At 39.8% G+C, this 22,289-nt stretch overlaps 1 protein-coding gene across 2 annotated transcripts in view; it reads right to left on the bottom strand.

Moving 5' to 3' along the window:
- The window catches only part of TPH2 (tryptophan hydroxylase 2), a 52,643-nt gene that overhangs the window by 13,866 nt on the left and 16,488 nt on the right, over positions 1-22,289 (bottom strand). For both annotated transcript variants that reach the window (XM_072879801.1, XM_072879710.1), the window contains exons 7-8: positions 21,077-21,212; positions 15,444-15,570 (exon numbers count right to left, since the gene is read on the bottom strand). In XM_072879801.1, the coding sequence (XP_072735902.1) occupies positions 15,444-15,570; positions 21,077-21,212 (263 nt within the window). The remainder of the gene's footprint in view (positions 1-15,443; positions 15,571-21,076; positions 21,213-22,289) is intronic.

Genomic DNA, 22,289 nt, shown 5'->3' with positions numbered 1-22,289 from the left:
GATGGGGCTACAGCCCCAAGCTGACATGTAGTAGCACAATCAATCACTTTTTATATATATAAAATTAGTTGCCATGAAGACAATAGAACTACTAATGTGTGTAAATACTTGCAAGACCAGTGCCAAATAAGTATCCTTAAGAAAACGTCTTTACATTCTTTCTACCGGATTTAAGATTTCAAAGGATATTTGAACGGACCACTCTTAATTCAGATGTGTGTGATATGTTCACCATATGCAAAGATTAATTCGTTTTTCTTTAGAAGAGGAGGCCTTTGATATTTTAGCTCTCAAATTACTCACCTAGAGATTAAATCTCTCATATAGTTGTAATTATCTCGTAAGAAGATAGTTATATACAACTGAAAAACTTTCAAAAATCCCATTGTTAGAAATTAATCCTAAGAATTAATGAAGTAAAGGTGTTTTCTTTCCCCCTGTAAAAGTTGCTCAAATTGCAGGCAAATGTTGATTCAGAGATATCGGTGACTCCTGTTTGTGCTTTCTTTCTTCATTCAGAGCTGGTACAAATAAATTTGTGAACAGTTGCTTATTTTTCAATCTCAAAGACGTCAATAGTCACCAAAAACACAGCTGGCATTTCACATTTGACTGAATTATTCAAAATTCACCGTCTGTTGAGTAGTATCAGGAATGCTCCACTACAAGAAACAGATAGATCTAACACAGGTAACCCAGGCAACTAGCCAGTACAGCCCAATGTTGGAGTCCAGACATCAAGCAATACTGGCTATTTGACAGCTATTCATGCAGGAACATTATTGAGTAAAAATGCAGGGAGATTTTTGAACAACAAATAAATCTCATGATGAGCTTGTGAATAGATCAAAAGCAGAAAAGAAGTAAAATTCAATGGCTAAGTCTTTCATTACAGATGATTCGCCTACCTCCAACAAAGGCAGTGACCCTGTTCACGGCCAACAGCATTTCTAAATAAGAAAAAAAAGTTTAATTTTTCAGAGTTACCTTCTTGAAGTATTTTGTTTAGTCTGCCACTTTGAAATGTATTTAGGTTCACTGAAATGAGGTTTCCTTCGGGAATTTCAAAGGGTGTATATTTAACGATATTCTCCTTTTTCCCTCATCTGACTGCTTTGCATTCAGACCTTTCACTAAGGGTGAATGCTTGGAACAATCTCTTTATAAACAGAAGTTTGAGTAGATGTGGTGCCGCTCATTAGAGCACTCGGGGATAGACACACACCAGCTTTCGCATTTCTGTTGACAGCCATAGCACACAGTATCACTACATGCAAATTCCTCTAATGCAGAGGCTTGACATACTCAGAGAAAGCATGCACTATAGTGAGCACAGGGGGGCTTAACCCCTTGTGAATACTTTGAAATGATATGTTTCTTTTTTCAGGATTTTCTGGAGAAACCCTCATAATAGTAACGAAAATAAAATTATCATCATGAGTTTGTAAAGACGCAGAAAATGTACCTCAAGCAACACAATGCTACAGTGGTATCAGTAAGGAGGTAACTCTATACTTTCAACACTGGGGAGCCCAGCCAAGACAAGACAATGTGTATGGCAGCTGCCTACCTTGCAGGTGCAATATGTCTTCTGGAATAAGATCTGGAGGACATCCCTACTAACACCTCTGTGTCTCTTGAGAGAATGTGTCTTTCTGTTGTTCATTCTCACATGAAGGAGGCCTTCTTGCTACTCTGAAGTGAGTAGAGAGAATGGACGACAAAGCACTTCTGGGATCTTTCTGCTGCTGCCGCTCCAAAAGAAATTAGTTCCCACAGACTTGGAGCCACTGGATACCCCACTCCATGTTTGAATTACTCCTAAATAATCTGAATTTAGGCTTGCTCTGCACAATGATGATGTCTGTCCACCCCTCTCATTTCATCTCAGTTGAAAACCTTGGAGACCTTTGGAGCTGCAGAATCAGGAACCTCAACACTTAAGCAGAAGGTGTTTCTGCGTAAAAGGCTGGTGTTTCCTGGCAGGGCAGCAATTCCCCTCCACCAAAGGTAGTGGTCACAGAGATGACGCAAAAAATCAATCCCACAAAAGCACACTTGCTTTAAGTTCCTCAACACTGTCAGAGAAAGAACTCCTGTTTTTTTCAACATAATTAACTAATAGTGCTGAAGCTTAATATGCAGCTAAGGAGATGAGACCATTGAAACTATGAACTGCTGCTTAGATCATTTGTTAAACATAAGGCATTGAAGCCCTAATGCTTTACCCTTCCTATTTCCCCTTCACTATCATTTGACTCTTATCTTGAACAATTTCTAAAACCTGGGGTTTTAAGGTTTATTAATTTTGTACGGAGTAATTAAGAACAAATGATGTGCAATAATGAGCCATTCCCTTTCCACTTTATTTTACAACATGTAACATGAATTCATGTTCGGAGCTCCCTACGGTAGCTGAAGTGAATATTTGCTCATTTCTTTTTCAAGCTGTTGCTTCAAATTTCAGCCATCTAGAGATTTCACACAGTTAACACAAGAGGCACAGTCAGGTCTTTTGACATGTTAGCTGGGACTCCAAGAGATGGAGTCCTCTGAAAGTCAAACTAAAAAGAAAAAAAAAAAAGCTGAGTAAACATATGTCACTGCTGTCCAACCACACTCTTCAGTCTATGCTGCCTCATGTGACACACTTGATCCACCATGATCCTTCACAATTCACAGGCTGCAAGCAGGGACTGTCTTTAGGGCTCTGCCATTCCTGTTTTCCAGATCTTTGTCCTGCTACCCTTTCAAATGAGGACTTTGCATTAACAAAACCTATCAAAGCAAGAACAGTCCTGATTTTCTATGCTACATGGGCAAGGGCTGGCACCCCAGAAGTGCTCCCTCAGCACTGTGGCTTGTGCTACAGCTTGGAGAATGTGACTCCTCTAGCAAAGAGCCAGGGACTTGAACACTGACAGGGTGGCATGACACAAGTGAGAGCAGAATTTGGAACAAATACACATACAAGAGATCATTTAGCTGTCCTTCACCTGACACCACTCCCATTTTATAGGGAGTCATCAACCCTAGTACTGTTGCCCAAGTTGTGAACTGCATTGCTTAGAAGAATACCCAGAGAACAGATGAGAACAACCTCAGACACTTCTCTTTCTCCAGCATCCAGAGCCAACATCTCTACAAAAGCCTAGCCCATCCCTCAGGACCTGTTTCCCACAGTCACCTGTAGACCTCAGCACTGGTCAAACATAGTTTCCCCTCCTCTAAAAAGACCAACTTCCACTCCTCAGCAAGCACACTAAGAAGGAGACTCAGAAGAGAAGGCATAAAGTTGCAATACTCTTGAAATACCAAGAAAACCTCTTCAGGCTGGGGAGGCAGAGTCGGCCCTTTTGAACATGCTGCAATGCTCTAAGGAAACTGCATAAGCGGAAAACTGGCACCGGAGTCTCTTCCACTTATCCTGGGAGAAGCTTTTGATAGACTGGTAAGGTAAATCCACAGATTAACAACACGCAAAGGTACAGCAACAAATCACAGTACAGGCATTCCTCATTTTATATGCAGAGAGTTTACTGAATCACTGCCCTATGCCAGTCCACTGTCAGAATTAATTACTGTGAGTTGTAAGGCCTCTTTAATAACTATCCTTGGCCAGCCCAGAGACAGACCCCCAGTGTCCTCCCTAGCAGGGATTCCCCTGGGGAAGACACCAGGCACATGTGGTGCTTCTCAGGATGCCATTCCCTGGAGCAGGCTGTGTCCCCCCTAATTGCCAGGCCAATTACGGCATATGGCACTTGCACTGCAGGGAGTGATGCAGAAGAGCCACTGAGCCTCCCATGACATTTTAGGCGAGGAGGGGTATGAGGTTCTTGTGTACATGAGAGCAGGAAAAGTCCTAATGTATCTGCTAATGAGGGGAAGTCATATCTTCAGAAAGGGGAGCAGCCTCCTGGGGCTGGAAGGATCTCAGAACTTTCGCAAGCCCTGAAATTGTGGAGGCAGAAAAAACATTGAAGAGACAGGGACAACTTGCCAGTGAAGTTTTACAATTCTTATTTCAAGGAAAAAATGCACTATTTCTTCACAGTCATATCTATTTCAAATTTATTTTTGAGGCCCAAAAAAGGGTAGGACTTCATTCCAAAAATAACAGCATCCACACTAATTTTCTAAAAATTTAAAAAAGAAAATTAACTTCTTGCATCTATCTACTGAAAACTGATTTAATAGCTAAGACTTGTTTTCAAACATCACAGTTTCCAACAGCAACACTGCATTTAAACTCAATGTTCTTTTAATCACATAAATGCAAAGGGACTCCCAAAAGCTTTTGTGGCTCTTAATGCATTTGCTTAACCTGCCTTGCAAAAAAACCCAAAAAAAGATAGTAGGCATCAGCACAAAAGTATAAGTTCTATTCATGTCAAGCTGACAGACAGATCAAAGAAGAAAAGTAGCTCAGGGAATTTTAAATATCTATTAATTTTGCTACTAAAAATATATCCAAATTGAAGATGTTTTTCACAGCCCCAAACAAAATCTTTTTCAAGTATAGCTGAGCATCTCCTCGTAGCTCCCTGATTCTCAGCAGTGAGGGCATGTAAAATGAACCTATCATAACCACAGAGCAGTCAACTGAGTCACATTGAGTTACCTGCCAGAAGTCTGTAAACACAAAGCAAATCACATGAACATGTATTAAGCAAGGTGGAAAAAAGTTACACTGAGCAAGTACTTGTGAGCAGAGAGATCACAGCTCTTCACTGTACCAAAGTCCAAGGAATTTACAGTGGCTGTGGTCTAGGAGTGACTTACCAAACATGAAGATCACTCTGAAATGGTCACTAGTGATCAGGCTCCCACTGATATGCAAGACTTCTGTGCTCATATAGGTCCTAAATTCATTGCAGATGTATAATATGGACCTGTTCATAAGCTAGTATGTTTATTCAAAGTTGAAAAATTAATCCTATAAAGGTGTTTACATTCTAGAAATGTAAAATGTCTTGTTAAACTGTAATTTTAGCCACTTTTACATAGTCAAACGGTATAATTGTAACAATTACAGGCTACTGATTCAAGGGAGGGAAGAAAAACCTTCAGAAGAAGAGTAATATGTTTTATGGGGAAAAAAGGATAATCTGGGAGTACCCACTCTTTCCAGCATGTCTTGAAAAAGCTCTGAGTTCAAACTGTTTTATCTAGTACTATTAGTAGACACCATCTTTATCAATGCCACAATGATGATCTATAGAAAGTTCTCTACAATGTACCGAAAATATAAAGCCTACAGATGCTAACTGAAACGAGGTTATCTTGTCAAAACTAATGTGTTGTCTGATGCAAAAGCAAAATCCCAAACCAAGCTTGAACCTAACAGATTGAGGGAGTGGAGGGGTTGTTCAAAGTGTGCCTGAAATGGCACCACCACGTTGATGTTCTGTTGACCTTGCACTGCGACAACTTCAGCCACGGCTGGAATCAAACCAAAACAACCAAAATTAACAGACACAAAGCCCTTCTCTGTAAACTTTTCTTTGGCTTCAGCAATGCTCTTGGGTTTAGAGTATTTGCTTTAACTTTCCAAAATCGTCAACAAATAAAAAAACCTTTATACAATAATACCAGAAGGCCTGCCAGCTCTAAGAAGTAGCTAACAGAATTTGTTGCAAACTGTACCACTTGAGTTTGGTTTGGACAGAGGAAGAGACACAACTGCACAATCATGTGTCCTCTGGAGTTGATTCTTTCCCTGCAGAAACCCATATCCTAAATAAGAGGTTTTGGCAAGTAAATGATTAACATTAATTTTACAGCAACAAATCCTACTTTCACTTGCATGTGTACAACCCTATTGACTTTTAGGAGAATGTATACATGGAAATGAAGGTAGTATTTAGCCCACAGACCTAAACTCATTGAAAGCAATGGCAAACCTCCCCTTGGTCTTCTGCAGTGTCAGAGTTGGACCTATAAATATATAATTAAGCTAATCTTACAAAATCATTATGGTAGATCACCCAAAAATATCTCAATTAAAAATTTATGGGACCATATTCCATCCAGCACTTTGATGCCATTTGATAGAAAGATGACGAGAGGCACAAGAACCACTTCCAAAGCTGCAGCATTAAGTAATTAAGCCCTAGGCATAGTTAGCTCTTTATGGATACCAGCCATATTTTGTCTTTCTTCCATACTTTTATCTGTGCATACAAAGAAAATACCCAGGAACATGCTGGGTGAGAGAATTAGACTGAACACATGCAGTACACTCAGTCCTTGAGCCAGTATTTAAAACAATTCAGATTAGTGCATAGTTGTGAATATTAAGTTAGGATCTTTTCAGCTCTGTACAGACATGAATTTTAAGACTTTCCATAAGATGGTATTTCCATATGATGCTTATGCATAGTAGCTACACGTATGAATGTCCCTTCTGGAAGCAAAATTATTTACTGAAATATTGCAGACAATAAAGAGATGAAGTGCATGGTTTGAGGACTTTCTTCATTACACATAATTGGTTTGGTTTCTGCCTGAAAGTAGAATCTCCTGGCTTTCTTCTCCTGATGGGCCCACTGACCCCCGAAAGGAGGGCCGGTGTGCAGGGTCGCAGACATGGTTGCACTGCGCAGTGCAGCAGGGTGCACAGATCCCTGAGCGAGGGGAACCTTGAGCTGGCCCACCCCAACAGCACTGCAGGTCCCAGCCAGATAACCAGGCAGCTGCATTCAGGGAGCTGAATTTGCATTCACCAAAACTTTTTTTGCACGGCATTCCTGAGCTGCTCTGGCTCCATGGAAAGCATGGATACAGCCAACTCCTCCACCTGCGCACCCACAGCACAGACATTCCCTCGGTCCTAAGTGAGACCTAGACATGGCTGAAATGAGTTGCCATGTCCTGAACTCCTTCACTTCCCCATATACTACCTGTGTGCTACTGCCGGAGGATCTCCACGTCTTGTATAAATGACTGAAATAATTACCACTCTGTGTTACAGAATCTTACAGATTTAAGTATGTAAACAAACACAATAGAAAAAGCAAGGAGCATTATAAAATTTAGTTTGTTAGTGTGCTTCGACACCTATATATTCCTCTGAAAATACTTCTTAATGTAGTACAGGACATACTATGGTACACAAATAAAGCTTTAGCAGCATGAGACCCCCACAGTGCTGAACTGCACGTGAATGCATTTTACAAGTGATTTTCACATGTATGTGCTATGATCAAAGAAAAATAAGTGCAGCAGTATCAGTATGAATGATATCTACACAGAGCCAAGGATTATCTCTTTCCTTCAACATATCAGTGAAAGCACGGGGCAGTCAGGAACAGCAGCAGCAATATATTCAAAACCTTTCCTCTACTGCTTTTTTCTCCCCATTTTCTTCATTTAAACCTTTATTCCTGTAACTTATGTGCTTTATTTGGAGCTGTTACCCAAAATACTTGTGCTATTGTTGCTCACTGGAAGCTTATGCTGGGTCCTTTCTTTTGTCCCAGTTACATATGTTGTATAAAAGACATTTTATGCCTTTTTGCTAATACATTTCCTACTCTAGGTCAAAAGAGAAAACAAATACACAAAAAACCCTATCAAAATTCATAAGACTCCTACCACCTATTCCTCAACCTATCTCAACTGGATCCAACACCAAAATGGTAGATGCTTGCCACTTGCATGCACTCCTAAATTCCACAAATTCTTCCTGAGCTCTTTTTTTGAGGCTCACTTTCATTACTGTTGTAGCAGAGCACATGTTCAGAGTGTGAGCTATTGAACTACCAGCAAAGATTACTATTGCAGAATCTGCATTTTCTTAATGAAAATGAAGTTGCTTCTGAAAATAAACAAATGTAATTAGCAAGCCAGTGCTGTGTGAAATTTGCACCATTCTCTTGTTAACCTATATGTCAAAATGTATTACTTGTGTGCATGTAAATTTGCATTTGCAGTTCAGTAACCTCACAGATTATGATCTAACCACTTTTGGAAACATAATGCTACAAGAAATAAAAACAAATCCAGTGTCTGGCTGTAATTTGTTATTTTATTAGAGGCTTTTTCTTCAGCATTTCTAACTGCTTAGGGCTTGATCTTCATAAACTGCATCCTGTATAAAAGGAGCTATATTATTTCTACAGCGAAATTTCTAATTCCCTCCCTGCTTCCAATTAAGTCAAATTAGTTCTCTCTTGCATCTAGCTTCCTCATTACAGGGTTGGGCCCAAGCATACAAACATACAAGCATGTTATAGAACACCACTATTTCTAGTTACTTGGAGTGCAAAATTTTGTCTGTTAGGGCAACCCGAGATCCTCTCAAGAAGCAGGTCACTGACCTGAACAAATGGGAACCCTCACAGCAACCGGCGAACCCTCCTTCGCATTCTCAACTTTGAGTGACACAGTACAAAGCACGAAATGTTTCATTCCAGATGTAACACGTCCTACGTTGACCTAGTTAGTGCAGAAACTAGTTAAAGCAGGAAGTTTGTATTTAAAAATGTTTTGCAAACTAGTATTTTACACCACTGTCTACAAATAAAAAAAAAAAACAAACCACAATTCCAACATCAGTAGTCCAGCTCCCCACCTTCACTGCAATGGCTGACACACGATTTCTCCACCATCTAAATTACTTCTCCCATGCTCTCACAGAATTTGCAACAGCAGAATCACCCCTTTGTACCTTCTGCTGATCAGAAACTGCAGGGACTCATATCCTTGAATAGCGATGCTGGCTGATAAAGATGGATCCGCTGAATCCTACTTCCCTGCGGCATGCAGCCCGTTTCTCCCGTCCGTAAGCAGCAAACCATGTCAGCTCTACAACATCACGTCCACTCTTCCTGCCATATAAAAGGCTCCCACTTCTATAGCAAGCACATCCAACCCACAGTGCCGCTCTTAACCAAAACGCGGGTTAGGGTTCGAACTGCTTGTTTACCCCACTCCCCAGCCTGGTGATTGGGATACCCTCTTTCTTTTCCAGTTCTAGCTGGAAAGGTGGAAAGGGTTCAGGGAGGGAATAACATGCTCAAAATTACAGAGCATCTTCCACATGATGAATAACTAAACAAATGATTGCTTTTCAATCTAGAAAAGGAGACAACTAAGTGAGAAAATGAAACAGTTAAGTCACGATGGCATAAAGAAAGCGTACAGGGATGATTTGATCTCTCTTCAAATACAAAAAAGCTAGTAGGAATCAGGTTAAAAACAATAGAAAGAGATAGTTCACTGGACAGTGAATAGTTGAGCCATAGAGTTCTTTGCCAAAGTTACTGCAGGTACTAAAAATTTACACATCTTAAAAGATAAACAGCTGCCTGTGGACAGAAATCCATTCAGGAGAATTAAATACGTAGAAACCACATTTGGCTCAAGGATTCCCTGAGTTTCTGAGTGGTGAGAAACTTGGAAAACATTTGAAAAAAATCAGATATGCTTATCCTGTTCTTACATCCCTCCTAAGCAGCTATTTATGACTGCAGTTGGGCACAAGGCACCAGCCATGTGGCCTGACCAGCACAGCAATTCTTACAGATCCAAACCTGGATCTCCAAGCCCAGAACAAAGGCCTCAACAAACTGTCACAATTCCTGCAAAAAACATTGAGCATTTGCTCCCATTACAGCAACAGAACTCTTCAGATTCTCCCTGTAGTAACTTCTCTGAAGTGCTAGCTTATTTTTATGTAGTACAGAGCCATTTGGTTTTGAGCTACAAAGCTAGTTAGGTATTGCTGCTGAGATTTCGTTCTTGTGCCATGAATCTCTGACATGATAACCGTGAAAACACACTGCAGGGGAACACTGCAGTATTCTAAAATATTAAATATTGATCCCTGGAATCTACAAGGTTTTTTCCCCTTTAGTCCTGTTCTGTGATATATGTACTATCTTTTCTGCTTACCTATTTGATTACGCATACTGTAGGAAGGACTTGACATCAGTGCTTCTGCTACTTTATTAAAAAGTATTGCTGAAAGAAACTCTTAAAAAATTGAGACCATTACCCGTTATTAATTCCTTTAGAACATTACGCAGAGCAAACCCACAAATTAGGGCATGCTTTTAGAGCAGCAGTCAGTGTGCCCAGCAACACCTCACCAATCAAAGGAAAGTAACCCATCAGTAAGTTATCCTTCTCTCCTGATTCAAACAGACCTGTATGACTTTGTGATGATTAAGAAAGCCACAAGGTTTCATCAGCTTTCTCTTCTGCTTCTTGTATCAGTTTCAGGTTTTGCACTTGGGCAATTTCCAAAGCCATCCGCATATGGGTGTTTTTGCCTGGTCAAAGTCAGGAACAGAAACATAGCCCAGGCCATCTACTGATGAACAATACAGATCACAGTACTTCCAGTCTCATGCTGTGTGGCAGGACAATGTCCAGCTATAGTGATCCATCATACCTGAGTTCAGCTTTATAGTCCTAGCTTTTACCCTGGGAATTGGTTCATCTTCCCTAAGTGACACACATCCCAAATCAGAGTCATTTCATATGTCTCCTGCAAGTCCATCACAATTTACTCAAGCAGTTTTTAAATCACATTCACTGCCAGCTCTTCATGCTGCAGCTCCTTTATTCATTAACTACAGGTGTAGCTGGAAGCGACTCCTTTGCAAGGAACTCCATTATGTCACCACTGGACTTAGGGTATTCACCGTGCTCACTCTTGGCATTCGTCACACATGGCATGCAATTGGGATACAGGAAAAAGACTGAGCAGAGATTTGAATGTCAAACTTCAATATGCTCAGTGAATGCCATAGCTCTTGGGCTGTAATTCCAGGTTTCAGTTGGCCAATACATAATTATTTTTATATGGCAGAATAGCTTCAGCAGGAGAGCTGATCACAGACTTAGTACAGTGCTTAGTTCACTGTCTATCATTTTGCAACTATAAATGAGAAACATTCAAGCAGTCTTGATTTTTCAGATGCACAGTGGGAATGCTCGAAATCTCAAGTATTTTCATAGTTTTCTTCTCAGCTCCATTTGTTCATTCATGGAGGAAGACAGTAATCCAGTTCACAAGCTGTACTTACGGCCTAGCACTATCAGTAGCCCCTCTGGAGAATCTAATCTGTTGGTTGTGAAGATGAGAGACTGCAACAGTCTGCTCTGTCTAGCAAGACCATGAACGCTGCATCTACCCGAAGTTACCAAATGCAACTCAGTCTTTATCTGCAATGCTCCTGTTTCTTCCATTCTGGTTATCTCCTCAGCAAACATAACGTGTAATTGTCCTGAATTATGTGCCAGTTATTCAACGTGGGAGAAGAACTAGAATGAAGCCAATAAGACCAGATAACGTAGATCCTGAGAGAAGACAGGCAAGTAAGCTCACATGAATTACCACTGACTTCTCCCAGCGAGGCGGTTCTGAACGTTATTTTTATCCCAGCATATATATCTAAAATATTTTGTTTGTGATACGTATATGGATAAATTAAAGTCAGCTTTAGAAATAAGCCATGGGCCTCAGTCATCATCCAGGCAAGGTAAAACATTTAGATTCCTAACAAGCCTGAAATGCATTTACAAGACCTCATCACACACAATTCCTTCAAATTCAGAAGCAACTCACTATTGTGGTTTTCTGCATAAAGGCTAGCAAAAAGAAGATAAATTTATTGATTTCTACTGTCCCACACTGTTAAAATACCAGAACAAACATCAGGAAAGATTAAAAGGTGACAATTTTACAGTTCTAGAGAACTGAAGATTTAAACGTTAACTTCCAGTAAGAAACTACTGGAAAAAAAACAACCTTAGGGTGACTAATTAGTCCCTAATGGCCCAATTCTTGAGCGGGAAGATTTGATGATAAATGGCATAGAAACCATAGACACTCCGCTAACGTCCTCTTTTCTGAACCATCACCAGTTAATGTGCCCTCCTGAATTTTATATACACAAAGACATCCTATACATACTGCATCAGGAAGGGGCAACCTGAGCTGCACTGAAACAACTCAGCAGGAGCTGGGAGTCATTTCTGCCATTAGAAAGAGAGACAGGATCCTGCTTATCAACTTGCAGCTTTACAAAGACAGCTGCTCTCTGGCTCCCAAGTCCACAAATTACAAGGTAATACTGAAACATAAACTAAGGTATATTTTTTGTACAATTTTCCTGACAAAACCTTATGTTATGTGCTGTTAAATATGTTGTAAATGATATATTATATAAATTAGTTGAAACACCTCATATCAAGTCCTCCCTACAGCTTATGGTTTGATCGGTAAGCAGAAAAGACAGTCTTTGTTTATTTTTGCACTATGTGAAAGTAGAAAGACCAGGCATGCTTGAAAAATCAACTCAAAAGCATTTTTAGAAAGTCACACAGAGTAACACAAGACATGAGTGATTATGATGATAATTAGCACCCAGACATGCATGGCCAGTATTGTATTTCATCAACTAGTAACCTCATTATACCACACTACAAGCAAAAAAAGTGGATTGTGCAAATATTTTGTTTTCTTTCAGTAACGTATCTCCCAGTCACTTCTTTTTTTTGCATTTTCCCTCTTTCTTACTCTCTTAAAACATCGGAAAGGAAACTGCATCTCTCAGAAAAACACTGCTAAGACAGTTGCTTGGCTCTTTCAGTGTTCCACTTCTCATAGTAAGAATGCTTAAGTTTAAAAAGGACCAGAAGCCATTCCTTTCTCCTTGCCCCAAACTGGCTACTGGACTGAAACAAGAGGATGAAGGGAGCTCACATCCTTCCTTTTCAACCTTCTTACTCTGCAGCCATGCTTCCCCCTCCAGCTGGCCAGCACCAGGGGCTCTGCAATGCTATCCCATTTAATCCCTGCCCTCAGTGGGGCTGCACAGATGTGACTAATTGCAATTTAGCAAACAATTCTAGTCTGTCCAGGGGCCAGGCTCCAGCTTGCTCTACATCCACCATGTCAGCTCTGCAGGGACAAAAACATCAGCACATTTCCTTTGCAGCTCAGGACTGATGGGGAACAAAGAGCAGACCTATCAAGGCTGATATGTGGTGACTTTTGAAAGCAGAATGGAGTGAAAGATGACGAAATCACCTGTAATAATTCTTCCCTTTCTGGTCTGAATTCCTAAGAGGCATTTCCCTCTATTCCTAAAACCATTGTCCTCCCTGTAATGGCTCAGCTGTTAATGTCACTATCTTTTGAAACAGGTCATGCTAACAGCAAGCTTGCTTTGGGCATATTGCTTCAGGCTCATTAATATGCATGCTCTCTGTCCGTTCATTTGTTTTTCTATTTACTTTGAAGTTGCCTCACTGGAACCTGCACTGCTTTTCTGTGTTAACACTCTTGGCTGGCATTTCTCAACTCGCTGCATCTCTGGTTGTTATCTAGGATGGAAATGGGAGCGAGTGTTGCAAAAGCCAGTTAATAGCACCTCAGGTGACATTTGGTGCTCAGCTGAATTAGTTTCTTGACCTCCTCACCCTCACTGCTGAGAGATGTTCCCTCTACTTGCTCTCAAGTTGACTGTTTACATTGCAAATTTTAGGCCAAGTAACATCTCTATATTTGTCAAGCACCTGCCCCAGGGGAGTACAGCCCCTCATTGTGCTTCTATAACACCACCTGGGTTACCTTAAGTCTCTCTCTAAATGTCTCTTCCACCTGAAAGAGCTATTTCCAGCATGGGAGGAGTAATCAACTTTGACTCAGATATCAACTTCTCAGTGTGATAAGGGAAAGTGATTCAGCTGTCTTCTTTTATTTTTGGCTTTGTGATTCAGGAGCAGCTCATTGTTCGGATGGCACAGTCAGTAATAACTGGGAACTTGTGTGAGGGGAAGGAGTAAAAGCATTTATGTAATATTCAGAGGTCACCTTATATTAATATCTCTCCCCAAACAGATCAGTCCCAACATTGTCCTCTGCAACAAGCCCATGTCATCCAAGGTGAAAAACTTGGACATACTGTTTTCTCAAAGTACCTACAGGGACAGCCAGTTAGCTAGTTTCTCTTGAGGCTGTGCGTCGTGACAAGGTAGGTCTGCTTCCTACTAAGTCCCTTCCTTGCAAATGTGCTAACAGACACACAACTTTCATGATTCTTCCATACAAACAACAGTTTCTTCTCAGTAGACATCCATTAGAAAACCAAGGAACACACCCTGAAGCATGTGAGAGGAACTGGCCATGAGCAAGACATCGATCCTGTCCAACTAAGGAGTGAGGCCCATTTGACTAAATAAATTTGGTGGCTACTTCTGGAGGGCTACAGGAAAAAAAACTAACAAATGGGTACAAACTCCTTTTTCAGCAGATGGGACTCTAAGCCACTGCTAAGCCAGTGCATCAAAATTATTACAGTTTAACTGAACCTGGTTTGAATCTGCCTTCAACACTGTGTCCAAATTATTTCCAACCCTTTAAATCCCCACTGCACTTCTCATGTAGAAAAGCAGTAGTATGCTGGATAAGATTTAAAGTAGCCAATTCTTTTGCTGGTTGTCACAGTTTTTCATAAGATAAAACATTTAAATACGGAATTGTTTTTTAATACAATATAGTTCATTAAATTATTTGCAGCATTAGTTTTAACAGGATACACAAAAGGAAGCATACAGTAAGTTAAAACAACTGAACAGAGCAAACGGTATAGACCAGGGGTCACCAACCTATATCATGATGCAAAGGGCTGCATATGAGTTATTTGGAAATGGCAATACAGCAGGGCTGACAGGTGGGCAGGAGCTGAGAGTCCTGGCAACTTGACAGTGCAGCCTGGGGGTCCCTCACGCAAAGGCCAAGAAGGCTCCAGTTGGGTGGTCAGTAGCATCTAACATCTTTAACATGCATCCTCTTCCAGTTCACACTATCTACTGGCATGTGCCTCATTTGATGCAACACAAAATCCATCTCACAGCCACTGGCTGAGGCACTTGATTTAGGTCTAGATCTACTGCTGCACAGCCTTGGCTTAGTAACTACATATTCTCCAACAGGAGCAGTAGCAAGGATGCAACAACATCTCAAAATCCATCACACACTACAATACAGTGAACAGCTGCAAAACAGAACAGTGAGTACGGAAATAGCAGTGCTAAGAGCCAGAGTTGCCACCTGTGGAGGAGCTAACAGTGTAGAGCTGAGAGCACACACCAAAATGTTGGTTTTGGGGGTTGGGTTTTTTTTTTTTTTCAAAATTACCTTGCTTACTTGTTTTCAGCACCTTAAAGCAGACAAAATCCATCTCAGCTAGCCCTGAAAATTGGTGGTTATTGCACATAAAAAGTAAAACTGACTACCCGAAGACTAGTGTGTTCAGCTTTGCTCTTATTAAAAACAATGAAAAAATACCTAAAGCTCTGTGATTGTCACATCATAGTCACCCGCAACCTGAAAATGCAGTCAGCTCTAATAAGACAATGCATGTCACTTCATCAACCAGAGAACAGATGAGAGAGCATGCCACAAAAAGATTTTGACTCACAGTGGCTAATTTCTGAACATCTTCATCAGATGCTCCCAGTGAAGCAAGTCCTATCTCTTGTGAAAACTGTGCAAACTTGGGATCAGCAAGTAGAGGCACATGTCCCAAGAGTTCATGGCACGTATCCCTAAGGGAATGGAAATGAAAAGAGAGTCATTACAGAAATTAATTCCATAATCATTCCATAATTAATTTCACAAAAGCCATTTTACATGGGTCTGACGTCTACTTTAAAAGTTCTACCATGAAACATGTTTTTTACAGAATAGTTGTTCTTCCCTCTGTATGTTTCTGTAGAAACATAAAGGTTTGCTTCTATTAAATGGGTTATATGTCATTTAGCCCCACCTGTTCCATGATTTCCCCATCATTTCCAGATTGAGTGGGAGGGCCTGATCACTGCTGTCTTCTAGGCTTAGTACCATGAAGACTGAACTGCCCAAAGGAAAGCCAGGTGTCTCACAAGTACAGTTTTCAGCATTTCTCTCCACATGAATCAAGTTCAAAATCCAACACATTCCCTCTTCCTCTGTTCTCCATTCCCCTTTCCACACCTGGGTACAGCTCCACAACCAAACATTTTGCCACTTGCCACTAGAAATTCAGGTCAATATTTACAGACGTTTCTCTGTGCTTAATTTCTCATTTAGTCCTGACTTCCTACTGCCATTATTGAGTACTTGTGGTACATGGTCCACTTTTCACCAAGCAGATTTCAGAAAAAGCAGAGAACCCGAATCGTTTTAGAAAGAACTACTGCCCAGACCTGTAAGTGCATTATTAGTTACCACAAAGTGCAGATATAAGTGTACAAAAAAACTGCTCACCAACCTAACGAAAGTGCACATGCATCATCTAAAAAAGCTCTCAAACAATTCTGAAAGTTTTGGTGCATTTGTTCACAGAAAATAATGGACTTGGTAGTAAAGTTCACTTTAAAAATCGGATCTGACATTTCCTTTGCTTTTGTCTCTTCAAAGACATTTCTCTCCTTTTTTTCTAAGCTGTAAACAAATGTTTTAAAGGCAGGGAGAAAACATCAAGTTTTCTGCCTTCTATCCAAAATCATCCAATTTGTCTTTTATAAACTATTTTTGTTTGAAAAGACACAGAACCTGACACTTCAGATAAATCATGAACAGAAAAACAACCCTCTATATAATTTACAGTCTCCTTACTCAGTACTCTTCAACAAGAAGTCTGTGCCAACTGTGTCTAGGTAGATAGTAGTAGTTTCTGAATGCATGCAAATGAAGATTAGCATTTTTGGCATTCCTAGTTTGCCTCACCAAAAGCTTATCCAATATAGTTCCAGTATTGGAGGGTTACATACAAGTCTCTCTTCTCAGCCCAGATGGCCTCGCTCACAGATGCTTACCAACATTTGCTCATGTTATATTCACACTTTTTGGTGAGACAAGCACTGCTCTGAAGTTGTACACGACAGGTTTGAGCCAACCTCATATATGAGTAATTCACTCAACAGTGAATTACCAAATCTTATTTCTCTTCCTTCCTAGACATACGTATTTCCCAAAGAAGCAGGGAAGCTACACAGATAGTCTGGTGCCTGACATCATAAAACAAACATGGTCCATGGACATTGACTAGAGATTCACTTGTAGCAATATAGGCTGAGTGCTCAAGTTTACTGTGTGCCAGTATTTTTAGTCAACACGCATGAAAAATGTTTGATATATACAGCTGGCTAGGAACAGTATCAGACATCATACTTACATAAGAAAAAATGTTTGCATTTGTTTTCCACTGCCTGGTAAAGCTTGTCCTTCCTCCTGAAAGTCAGATCTTTCCTCCCTTGTTTCTACATTATTGCATGTCCTTTCAGAGCCTGGGAAATTCCCGATTTCTTCAAAAGCAGCCAGTAAGAAGGCTTTTCTTTTATGATCTCTACACCCCGTTGGTGATGCTCTGAGTCTTGCAAGATGATCAAAGTTCCCTGCCACAAGACCCATAGCTTAGATACTACTCCATTCCTCACTGGAGCTCAGACTTGAAAAATTGGCTGGCTCTGCACGGTATCCATCTCCTTGTTCAGGAGGTGGTTTGAATCACTTGAGTGGATAATCAAAGGTTAATGACCCTTCTTTATTTATTCAGTTCCAGCCACAATGATTTCTTCTGTCATCTCCTGAAAGGTTTAGCTTGCTAAGGATACAAAGGACAGCAGGGAAATGGAGCTTGCAGTCTGACAGATACACCCAGAGAATTCCCAGTACCAAACAATTCACTGGAGGAACCTGACTCCTCCAACCATCACCTTCTAACACAGAAATGGGCCATAAAGCCCATCCTCTGGAATTCCAGAGCTCTAACTCCACTTTCCATCTTCACTAGAGAAATCAACACTGGTTGCTGAGCACTTCAGCTATGCTGCACTGCATCAGTCCAGATACATTTAAGGTAACTTCATACCAGTAGTTCAAATAAAGAGAGTAAAGAAGATATAGTGGGACTGGCTTCAAGTTTCTGGCTTCAGGTAAGCATGCTTGTCTCCAGGCAGGCTTCTACAGCAGCATCACCAGTATTAGTAGCTGACTGAGTGTCTACATCTCTGTTTTCCTGTGCTGAGGTAACAACTCCCAGAAACAAATACATGAAGATGTGTTACTTCTAGTTCTGCACTGGGACACAGGCTCTTTGTGTCACTTCCATCCTTGCAGACAGAATGAGAACAGACAAAGCCTAGCCCCATTAACTTGTCTCTCCTGGCAAGGGGAGGAGGATGAGGAGGCAGAAGATATTTCTCTCATGCCTTTAGCTTGTAGATTCTTCTATTAAAACTATACAAAGCAGTATTTTGAACATGCAGTTATAAAGAGGGGAGCTTGAAACAAAAACATATGAACAAAAAAAACCCCCAAAAAATCAAATCTTCCAAGCAGAACAATGAAACAGCATTTGGGATTGTCATTGGAGTCTCTTAGATTCCCTGCCAGTCTGGTCCTTTATAGATAGTCTAAACAATATAATTCTTCACTTAACTACCAAGGCTTGATTCTTTTGTTTTGTTTTATTCAGAAAATAATTAAGTTCCTTTAATTTATTCACACACATTGCTCAGAGAAAATAAGATTTTTGTAATGCACTTTTCACAGCAAAAGATTTTTCTTGGAGTAAATTAGTTAGCAGAGCAGAGGAAATCTATATAGCTCTGTGAATGTAGTAGAAACATAATGAAACTCAGGAAGAAATGTTTTAAAATGCATATAGTAGTGATACAGATCAAACCAAATGAACACTCTAATTTGTATCTAGCTCTATAGCCTGGGTGTTAAATCTGATGGAAAGCCCTCTGAAGTCAAAGGGAGTCTTTTTACCAGGTTCATATTATTGAAATGCAACATTCACCAAGCCAGGGACCCATAGCAAACCTCATTATGGTCCCATATATCAACCAGCAGATCTCAGGGCATTGCAGCTACTGTGGAAGATGAAGAGCTGTCCCCACTCAAGTCAGTTTAGTTTTGCTGCTGCTTACTAAAAAGCCAGGATTTCACTCTACATTTCTGATAACGCTTACTATATGCTTTATTTTATGAAAAAATTTAAACACATTTTAAAAGGGATTTTCAAAATGTTCCTATGGAGTTCCTGATAGCACAGATTATTTTATTTATATGGTTTCTGAACAAGTAGGTCTGCAGGAAGAAAGTAACATCATTAGAAAATGACAACTTAATTCCTCTGTTAGTCATATTTAGAGCTGTTAAGACCATAACCTGGATTTTTAAGTTCAGCCCAAAGAAGGGATAAAAATCTTCATTCTAATTGAACTAGTATTACTACATAGTGACTTTCCAGACACCATGACCCGAAAGGTTACAAAAAAGTAGTTGCTGTTACTACTAAGGATCAGCTATGGTACACTGCATAATTCTGAATATAAGCAGCATCCTGAAAACTACAGGGGTCTCAAACATACAAAGTAACGAACCAGAGGACATCAGCAAAAACATAGACGCACTTAATTGTTTCCTGAAAGATGTTCCTTCCTTTGTTCCTGTTGGAGTTATGTACCTAAATCCCCTATCAATAGACAAAAATGTTCTCCGTGTTTGTATTAAGTTAATAAATGTCGTTATTCTTTTGCTGAGCATTGGCAGGTGCTGCAATCTGAGACACTGGCTTCCCACAGGAAAGGAAATCATTGGTGCAGAACCTGGTACTTTCTAAGTATAATTTCTTTTTTTGAAATATCTACAGATATTTTCAGGTAGACCAGGAGAGGTCCAGCATTATATATTCAAGCCCTTCTTTCAGGATTTTACATTGTAGCAATTTGCCTGCAAATTTAAGAGATTATGTCCTAATTACAGAGGTTACAGAAGTGAGTGAATTCCTTCAGGGATTACCACCTCTTTCCCAATAAAAACGTGCACACAAAACCAGCCTCATAGCATTTTAGCAAATACTTTGCCCAGTTTACATGCTGAGGAAAAGAGTAAGTAGATCTGTGTTTAACAGCACCACCTGGTGACTCCTGCCAGAAAAATGTTAGAGCATTTTTAGGGACAGCTTAATATGTGGTTCCATTAATCCTTTTATATCCAAAAATATTATTCCATGGTTTCAGCAGTCTAGTCATGAAATCAAAGTTAGGCATGGGTCCAAGTGTTTACAGGAATGGAGCTGAATATATGTATGTGAACCCTTTGTGTAAATTTTGGCAAAAATAAAATACACCAAAATAGTACAAGCTGAATAAACAACAGTTACAATTTCATGCTAACCATCTAATAACTGATGCACTGCGAAAATGTCATTCCTGTGGTTACATGATCAGTGAAACTACCTATCAGTGAAACTACCGAACCTGTGGTTACACGATCAGCCTTTAGTGAAACTACCTCCATATTATCTGACATGTATTGTTCTCTTATTACTGGACAGAGCACACCATATATAATACAAGACAAGAACTACAATCGCTTCAATCTTTCCCCCCCCCCCCTTTTCATCAGGAGACCAAATGCCAAAATATTTCATCCAAACTCGCAATATTCTGTTTTGGAAAAGTTGCAATGCTGTCCCATGAAAGTCATAATTAAAGTGTCTCTTATTTCTATCATGTTCACTGTAACAGGCTTCATATCTAATATCCTCTCTGGGTGAGAGAACAGTGAGTGCCTCATGACTTGCTTGCATTGTGTTATAGGAGAGAAATGAAGTTCAGCTGTGGAGTCTGGCCCAAGAAAGATAAATGAGGACACAAGAAGACCAAATTATACTTCTGAAAGCAATTTTTTCCAAGGGATTCAGGGCTTTTTTTTACAACTTCTTTCCTTAGTTGTCCACCAGAAAATAAAATTTTAGATACTTTTTCAACATGTTTAGTTGAAAACTCAATTTTCCACTGAAAAATAATCCAGATAGACAGAATTTTTTGACTCACCATATAAATAGCCTAGTTATTTAAGAAAAGTAAAAAGTCCAAAAGAAGCCTTTAAATTAAATTCTGGCTCACCAATGTGAAGGGTTTTGTCATGAATGGTGTAACTAGCTTTATACCTTTGTGGGAAGGTTCCTCTTTCCAGTCTTGGCAAATTCAATTGGGCCTTTTAAGAATCCAGCAATCATATTTTTTCAGCACTAAAGCAAATGTAGCAACTTACGGTTCTGGTGTGTAGAGAGGATCTGAGCCATGTCGTATGTACTGAGTACAGTGAAAAACTCTATATGCTAAGCCAGCTAAAAAGTCTCGGGGAGATAGGTATCCAGCAACTGGTCTCACTGTGAAGCCAGACCTTTCTGAAAGTGAAGGAGATAATAAAATATCATATTATATACCCCTATATCCATTTCTGAGGACAGGTAATGATCTATAGTTAATTATTCTACCAGAAGCATGACACAGAGAATATCTTGGTTGAAGATCACCACACATCATTTTCACCTGTTATGTACAAGAATTATTTTGCATTGCTAGCATATGTTTAATGAAAACAGCTTGAGGTATTTCAAAGTTTGTTTTAATACCTTTGTCTAGAAAAGATGGTAAGGTACCGTAAATGATGTTCTCAAATCACCAAGTACCTGATTTTCATGTCTAGTACCAAACAGGAGAGAAGTTTCCGTAACAGATTACTTCTGTAAAATACATTAAAAACTAACAGAATAGGATTAAATCAAGTCTGTCCTTATTTTTACAGATAAAATACTGTTTGTGCCAGTAAAATACCAACTTTCACAGTTGAGGTCCTCATTTATTTAACCAAGTGTTCCTTTGTCAGATTAGTCCCAGTGGGGAATTATTTCAAACTCAGTGACTTTGAAAAGGACATTTCTCTCCCAAATTCATTCTTTACTCTTTCCAGGTGTTTATAGGAGAATGTTCCAAGTTTTTCTTCAACAGACACTACTATTGTTGTATTTAGTCTGAAAACATATTTCTGAAAGAAGTGTGAGGTTTTGAGTTTCTAGTTAGGGAGAAAGAACCTGTACACTTTGGCATTCATTCCTTAGAGACCATAACACAACAGACGAGAGACCCAGAAAGACACAACCAAATTCAAAGGCTGATGAGTCAAGTTATTAGTAAATTCAGGTGCTTCACAAACAAGAGTTACAGATGAAGCAAGGACTGGGGAAAGTAAGCTTTTCATTACAAATTTTGTGTTTCTCTTAGTTAAAAATTTTCCACACACATTTGGGACAAAACACTTTGCTATTTTTTCTCATAACACTTAACAGCACATAACATTTTTTTCCAAACAGCTGTCTTCATAATATATTAGCTCCTGAGCTCCAGAACCTCCTGAGCAAGAGGATTAAGGAACAAGTATATGTATCTGAAGGGACCCCTGAGGAGAAGAGAAAATCTTAACA

Source organism: Ciconia boyciana, chromosome 1 (assembly GCF_034638445.1).
Source record: "Ciconia boyciana chromosome 1, ASM3463844v1, whole genome shotgun sequence".
NCBI lineage: Eukaryota > Metazoa > Chordata > Aves > Ciconiiformes > Ciconiidae > Ciconia > Ciconia boyciana.
The sequence above is the reverse complement of the archived record's forward strand: the minus strand, read 5'-3'. Positions and strand labels throughout refer to the sequence as shown.